The sequence below is a fragment of the Ruditapes philippinarum genome, unplaced genomic scaffold, assembly GCF_026571515.1.
Source record: "Ruditapes philippinarum isolate M1 unplaced genomic scaffold, ASM2657151v2 ctg681_1_1_1_1, whole genome shotgun sequence".
Lineage (NCBI taxonomy): Eukaryota > Metazoa > Mollusca > Bivalvia > Venerida > Veneridae > Ruditapes > Ruditapes philippinarum.
Window position 1 is genome coordinate 177,235 of NW_026864845.1, and position 8,403 is coordinate 185,637.

Sequence of the window (8,403 nt, forward strand, 5' to 3'; positions counted from 1 at the left end):
ACATGTGTTAATCAATTATTTTAGAAATGTACTGCACAACCGTAAATGGTTACCTCGAAATAACATTTTCTATATTGCAAATCGGCCCTTTCCATCAGTCTTCGGATAAGGACAAATAGCCTAGCCGAGGATGTTCCGATTGTCATGACGGATATCCACCAAACCATAATATAAAGTTTTTTGAAATTATTTTTTCTTGCGTTACTGCTACTGCTGGGCTACTGCTAATGCCATTTTCACGTTTTTTAATTTGCCAATTGCTACTGCTGTGCTACTGTAGCTGCATATTTCACGTTTTATAATTTTGCTACTACTACTTCTGTGCTACTGCTAACTCCACGTTAACTACTGCTGCTACTGCCACTATTTCCCATACACATGAAGCAAAAATAAATTTTGCTACTACTACTGCTGTGCCACTGCTACTGTCAACCTCACATTTAATAATTATGCTACTGCAACTGCTGTGCATCCGCTTTTACTAACTTCATATTCTTTTTATTATGCTACTGCTACTGCTGCGCTCCTTCCAATATCACGTTTTCTAATTTTGCTACTGTGACTGCTGTGCCACTGCTATTCATATTTATGTATTGTGACTGCTGTGCCAAGGGTACTGTCAATTTCACGTTTTACTGCTGTGCTACTGGTACTTCTGTGCTACTGCTACTGCTGCGTTACTGCTTCTGCTCTGCTACTGCAACTGCCAATTTTACGTTTTATAATCTAACCACAGATATATCAACAATATATCTTACATTTACCTCCATGATTTTACTACTACTACTACTGCAGATTTCACGTTTATAATTTTGCTACTGCTCTGATATTGCTAACTCCAGGTTTACTACTGCTGCTAGTGCCACTGCTTACTTCCCATACATTTTACTACTGCTCTGATTCTGCTACTGCCATCTTCATGTTGAAGTCTATTTAGCGCGGTGAAGATTGAGGGTTTTCATGCAATTGTTTGGATAAAAAAATAAAAAACATAATTAATTAATGTATATCTGTCTATTATGATGATAATAATAATAATAATAATAATAATAATAATAATAATAATATCTTTATTTAAAGAATGTTACACATTAAGAACATACAATAGCAATCATACTGTCTGTTCATTTTTTTCGGTAGACAGAAAGTGAGAGTAGACGTTACTTTTTTAGAAAATACATTGCCACACCGTACAATCAAATGGGCAGACAGCTGTTCCAGCGTCGACAGCTGTACCAGTATATACATGTCGGCACAGCAAACACAAATGACGGACGGTAAGTATTCATCTATTTTAACATATCCCTACTGTGTTTGAGTAAATGAATGTTATGGATTTATAATCAACATCCAAAGGAGCACGCTAACAAATTTCTGGTCCTGTGCAAGCTTTACTTCACATGAATTTTGACTGAAAATAGCCACACTATCCGATGAGATGCGGCATTTTATTTTTAGGTCACAAAACCTTATATTTTCTAATTATAATAAATCCTTTTATCATTCGATTCGTCATCGTTAACATTTCGTCATTAAATATTCAAACCATACCTTCAAAAATGCTTTTTTGTTAATGTTATAGGGTATTTAAGTTTAAGTGTCATCAAAATTTTAGTAACGTCATCAGCCGTTCGCCTCGGAATATTTGACATTATGTAGGTAAGCTTCTATAACACTAAAATTATTATTAATTTTATTCACACTTATTCGGAATAGTTCACATTATGCAGGAAAGCTTATATAACACTAAAATGTAGCATATAAAATAACTATGTTAATATTATTATTTATATTCACACTTATATGTTTCGGAATATTTCACATTATGTAGGAAAGCTTATATAACACTAAAATGTAGCATATAAAATAACTATGTTAATATTATTATTTTTATTCACACTTATATGTTTCGGAATATTTCACATTATGCAGGAAAGCTTATATACACTAAAATGTACTAAAATAAATGTTAATATTATTCTTTTTATTCACACTTGTTTGTTTATGAATATTTCACATTATGTCTATAAGCATTCCTCCATCTACCGGTAAGGTAACGCCGGTGATCATTGAAGATTTTTCACTCAGCAAGAAAACTGTCGCATTGACGATGTCTTCTTCCTCTGAAAATATACAGACCTACATTGTAAATCAAATAGACAAGTACTTTATATGGCTTCACACATTAGAGTAAAGCCGTCATTTATTATAATTTTAAAGATTGTCAAACATCTAAAAAAAAGAAATTACCTATATTATACTTTAACTGTTTGACATTTACATTCCATTTAATTGAACAGATTTTTAGAAAATGAGATAATTTTTGATGTATACAGCATGACTAAAGTTCAGATCTCCTTGTGTAAGCGTTTATTAGGAGCTGATTTTAATTAGATTGTTTTGAATATCAGATGAATACATTCTCACGTGAAATCTCCTTTCTACTGATAAATAAACATAATTAATTTTCTCCCTTTGTTGTTTTTAATTCGGACTTATTTAAGACAACTTTCAAGCCTTATAAGTGAAGCCTCCCTTCAAACCCCTGTGTTTATCTCAGACACGAACCGGCAACTGAATGGATCAATTTTCTTCATTTAATATGTCGAAAATTGAAATTAACGTCCTCCTCGTGTGGCGTAATTGAGCCGCTGTCAGTCACTCAAGCACCTGGACTCTGTAGCCTATACATGTATTACCTGCTCTTTGTATGCAAAAAGATATGTTTACAAGGGAACCAGAGTATTGCACTCCACTGTACATCCAATAACTTCTTACCTGCACAACGTCCAATAGGAATTCGTGAAAGAATCGCCGCTTGCTTAACAGGATCGCCCCATACTTTCTTTCCAAGTTCTGTCATCACCACTGTAGGATTAACACTGTTAACCCGAATCTGACGATTTAAAATACAGAAAGAATTTCATGTTAGTTTTATTGTTATAGTGGGAACTAAACAAAATCATCACAATGTTGCCTGTAAATAGTTCAAGCATGCTTAAAAACTATCACTTAATTAAGGTACAATTCAATGTTAAGATACACTTGCTTTACAATGTTTGTACATTTCTGATTGCCATACAATTTCACCTTTTTGCAGCCAAGCTCGTGCGCCATTGATGACGTCATCATATCAAGGGCCGCCTTGGAAGTACTATAGCTCGTATGGTAAGCGGTGGTACGAATAGCAGCAATGCTGGAAATATTAACAATAGCTCCGCCATTCCCACGTTCAGCCATTCCCCGTGCAACCACCTGCCAAATATTAATAAGATTTTTTCTACATTTAAGAAAATTACGTACATGTATATATGTATTAATTCTAATAATTAATATTAATAATTTTATCATATTTAAAGCTGCGGTCTCACTAACATCCCGGCAAAGCCCTGGCAGAGCCCCGGTAGACGCCCGGAATGATCCGGGAACGACCTGAAATAACCGGGGTACATCCGTTACTCTGCCGGTAACGTACGGTATGATCCGGGAACATCCGGCATTCGACCCGGATGGAATAAAACATCCTATATAACCGGGATGGTCCGGGGTGATCCGGGAAATTTTAGCTTTGCCGGCTTCATCCTTAGCTCTGCTATGAACAACCGGTTACACCGGGGAAGAACAGTAACTGTGGCGGCACAAACCGGGGTTGATTCGGGGTACGATGTAGCCGGTAGAGCTACGGTAGAGCCCCGGTGAATGCCGGCAGAGCCCCGGTGAATGCTGGAAGAGCCCCCGGTGAATGCCGACAGAGTCCCGAAGGATTACGATGGAGCTTCGGTTGATCCCGGTAGTCCGGTTCATTTCAAAAGAATCACGGCAATTTGCGATGATTGCACTTGTTTGTATTATAACCCTCCCCACATTTCCCTTTTGTCCAGTCTTGCATCAGGATTATTTAGATAATTACTGTTCTGGAACAAAAGATATTATATCAAATAAAAATTATGTATCAACGTCATCATTTTAGAGTGTTTTAAATTCACTGGGGCTTTGTCTGCATCGACCGGGGCTCTGCCTTGGTCAAGCGGGGGCTCTGCCGACGTCATCCAGGGACTCTGCATGGATGGTCTGGGTGCATCATGGGTGTATGTTGGGAAATACCGTAATGCTGCCGGTGTAAATATGACCGCAACAATAATTTCACCCCGGACCGTCCGCGAATCATCCCCGTAACATACCGGGGTGGTCCTGGGCTCTGCTGATAGTAGGTGAGACCGCAGTTGAAGCAAAACATTCATTCTTTAACAGTATTTATATATTGTTTCTTCACAGTTAAATATTGTTTTCGAACAGGTTAATCAAACAGAATTCTAACGTTTTAGCCAAATAGATATTACAAATTCTAGAATGATGACATCCGTCAAAAGCAATAAAAACAAGGACAAGTAACTCCTTCATACTTAATCTAAATAACAGGAGCAAAATTTATCACGCCTCTTAGCATCAAGTGGTATATAATCATCAGCACTTAAAGTTTAAAAATCAATGATCATAAACGACCGTACAAAAATTTAAAACCGAGCTTTTTAGAGAAGTATGCTATTTTAATTTTCATTCGAAAACAAATAAAACTAAAACCAAAAGTAGGGGGGGGGGGGCGTCCGTGGCCGAGTGATTAAATTCGTTGATTGCAAACCACTTGCCCTTCACCGCTGTGGGTTCGAATCCTGACAGTGACTTTGAATAATTTCATGCTATCCACCCACCTGACTGAAAATAGGCAGTTTTACTCGGGTACCCGTTCGTGTCTGAAATAGTGCACGAAAGGGCACATGAGGTCTTCCTCCGCCAGTAAAGCTGGAAAGTCGCCATATGACTTATATTGTGTTGGTGCGACCTACATACAACTCCAAAAAATTACATACCTGAGAGATGTTGAATGCGGCCCGGAAATTTATATTGTGATGACTGAAAAATGAACAGGTTTATAAGTTTCTAACGTTAATCATTCAAATACTTAGATTTTTTAGTGTATATTTAATAATTATGGAATTTTAAAGACTGTTTAGCTACAGCTGGCGAACAGGGTTGTTTTACAATATTTTTATCATGTTTGTCGATTTTATATACACATAGTAAGTTAAGGCCCATTTTAACCCTCAAAAATGTTAGTATGCTTGTTTCTCAAAAGCTCTTTTTATCCATAGGGTTCTGTTACAGTTTTTAAAAAGATACTTATTGATTACACAGTTGAGCCCTGTTTTGTTTCTTTTGCATGTTTGCAATAAGTACAGTCATAGTGATTTAGCATTTTTGATGGAAGTCAAAATACCACTTTATGTACATTTTGCTACATTTATGACTAATTATTTTACATTCAGGACTATTTCCTTCATACAGGATGGTAATCATCTCACATGTTCTTAATCAGTTATACCAACATTACAAAACATATATTACCCTTTTTCTAAAGCGATAATTAAACACGCTTGCCTCGAGCCAAAGCAGCATTTTCATCTTTTGGTTATTCCAATCTAATTAAAAACCCAGGAAGGTTTTAACATGAACACGCAAACTCGTGTATAAGTGGTATATTTATAATTCGAACTACGGGAATTAATACAAAATAAAAATATATTACTCATCAAATTCTTCTTTTGTAATCTCTAAGAATGGAGTATATTATATGCTTTATTATTCCAGCGTTGTTCACAAGAAGGTCTATTGGACCAAGGTTTTCAACTACCTCTCTTGTCTTATCCCATTCTGATATATCCAATAACCGTGTCTCAATAGATGGAACCTGAAATAAATCATTATACAAACTGTATCGTATCATATGCTTATATTCTACTTAGTCGACCTTAATAAAAAGTATGTCCGTCCGTCTGTCTGTTCCTTCGTTGGTTGGTTGATTTATTGATTGATTGATTGATTGATTGATTGACACAATTAACCTATGTTTCTGGTTACATTTGGTACCGATACTTTGTTTATTTTTTTCTCTCGAAAAATCTCTTTTATATTAGAAGTAATATTAAGGAAATTCATTTGAGAAGACATTTTAGATGTTTTATTCTTCAAATAATTTGGTCTGTAGTCTGACAAATTCATGCTGGTACATGTTGCTGCCAAATGCCTTTCAATGCAAGTAACAGTCGTTTAAAGTAACGTATTCGCTAAGCACACTCAAATTGACATACATAATGGTTAAGCAGCATTCAACGCTTTTCAAGAACTTCGGAAATGTCACCACGTCGGTATTATGTCATATATGTGGTGATTCTTCATGTTATATTTTTCCTTCTAGATCTATTGTCATACGTTAATATTGATTCTTCTATCATCTCGAAAAAGAAATGATAAGATGAGACTACTAACAACAACATTAACACAGGAATGAGTTTCGTTTGCTATTGCAAATCAAATTTCATTCAACCTCTGCCAGTTTTCCCAACAGTAAGAAACTGACAAAAGAACCATTAAAACTATAAGCAGAAACTACGAAAGACCGGTTCGGACATTTCAAATTCATGAATTTCCGGTTTCATCTTCATTTACAATTTTAACTTCGTACATTGACCTATCCATCATACACAATTCACGAATTCACGATTTCAACTTAAAGAATAAAACTTCGCGAATTCGGGATTTCAACTTCACGAATTTGCTATTTCAAGATCATGAATTCAACTTTTCAACTTCATGAATTCAAGATCATTAATTCGTGTTATGAACTTCACAATTTCAACTTTATGAAGTTGATATACTGAATTTATGAAAGTGTAATCGTGAAGTTCAAAATGTGAATTAATAATGTTGTATTTGTGAATATGAAATCGTGCATGTCGTGAATTCGTGAAGTTGAAATGTTGAAATCTTGTACTCATGAAGTTGAATTAGTGAATTCTGTTTGTTGAAATTGTGTATAAATGAAGACGAACTTGTGAATTCGTGAAGATGAACCCAAGAATTTTTTTCTACTTCGACGTGCATAAAAATAAATAAGTAAACAATTAACAGCAATGTTCTATTCAAGATAAATGCAGTTTAATCACAACAGAGGAGAACTTTAAACTAGTAAAACTATCTCATAGAACAATGAAATACTTCTCTCTTAAGGTTGTCCAAGTCTGCCTGTGTTCTGCTTATCCCAAACACCTTGGCACCAAGGTTAGCTAATCTAATTGCCATTGCTCGCCCAATACCTATAATATATACCAATATATAAAATAAACATTTACAACTATATATGATATATCAACACTCTAGTGAACTTCAGTCACGGTATAAAAGTATTGATTAAGGCGGTACTAGATAAAACTGGCCCGCACAGTGACTTCGAGCTAAGGCAGGTATTCGAGCTATCCAAGTTCGAGCTAACGAAATTTTAGTGTATATTCAACACAACGAGTCGTCCTTGAAGTCATTTTTACATTAAAAGTGGGGACGTTTTGCATTCTATTTATTTGAATATTTTATTGACTTGCTTCTACAAATACATATAAGAATATTTGTGGAATAAAGAAATCAGATGATCTATTTTAATAAATCTGAACATTGAAAAAGGTCAAATTTAGCGACATCTACAATCCGAATATAGTTTCTTCATATATATTTTTTTTAATCTTTCAAAAAGAAATGTTATGTCATTATGATTTTACAATTATGAAATGTATGTAAAATAGTTGTTATTTAGAGTAAAAAATTGTTCTGAAAAGGTGATAAATATTTTGAATTGTTAAAAAAATCGAGTTACCTTTTCCGGCTCCTGTAACCAACGCCCCTTTTCCTATAAAATATGTTTGTGCCATACCGTCTGCTTGTTCCGTGCTTTAAATTTAAGCTAGGTCCAAAAAGTAATTATACTGTCTTGATGAAAACGTATACATGTATATTAACTTTAAAAAATAAACTTCAGTTAGATGTTTATTTAGTAGTATTATTTTTACTATAATTATATGGCGTGAAGAGTGATTAGGGCGTAAACATCGGTTGGTACAAGGTTACAAGATCATATTTTTTATATTTATATAAGGACAAGGTCACTGACCTTATCAGTGTTTTGTTACATCAATACGTCTATGTACACGAGTACATTAACTTTAAGATATGTTTATTGGTAATAATAATAGCTCAATTATGTGTCGTGATTTGCTTTTTTGTTATAAACATTAAATGATTATAAATAAAGATTTAGATTTACGAATTTTACGGAAGCTCTGGAGGTCTATTTTTTTTGTTACTTGTTATTTCTTGATTGTTATTTCTTATTGTTTCCAAGCCTAGCAGTTTTTTGAAAACAACAGATATTTGAAATGTAGTCACGTTAAAACATATTGGTTGATAGAGGACTTTGTGTAAAGAGATCGTACTCAACACGAAATATTAAAAATATACAAATTTATTGTACGATATCGTCGGAATAGGTCGGCGACCAAGTGCTTAAGCTAATTTGCG

General features: G+C 34.6%; 2 protein-coding genes across 2 annotated transcripts; both read right to left on the bottom strand.

The window, feature by feature from the left end:
- Positions 1-1,970: 1,970 nt before the first annotated feature.
- Positions 1,971-4,905, bottom strand: LOC132727027 (L-xylulose reductase-like). Its single transcript, XM_060712440.1, has 4 exons — positions 4,869-4,905; positions 3,091-3,255; positions 2,779-2,896; positions 1,971-2,123 (listed from the first exon to the last, which is right to left on the bottom strand). The coding sequence occupies exons 2-4, from the start codon at positions 3,238-3,240 to the stop codon at positions 2,014-2,016; spliced, it is 378 nt and encodes a 125-aa protein (XP_060568423.1). The 5' UTR covers positions 3,241-3,255; positions 4,869-4,905; the 3' UTR covers positions 1,971-2,013.
- Positions 4,906-5,587: 682 nt separating this feature from the next.
- LOC132727020 (L-xylulose reductase-like) lies at positions 5,588-7,757 on the bottom strand. The gene is made up of 3 exons (XM_060712434.1): positions 7,703-7,757; positions 7,054-7,151; positions 5,588-5,746 (listed from the first exon to the last, which is right to left on the bottom strand). Exons 1-3 carry the CDS (start codon positions 7,755-7,757, stop codon positions 5,588-5,590), a joined length of 312 nt encoding a protein of 103 aa, XP_060568417.1.
- Between the last annotated feature and the right edge of the window lie 646 nt (positions 7,758-8,403).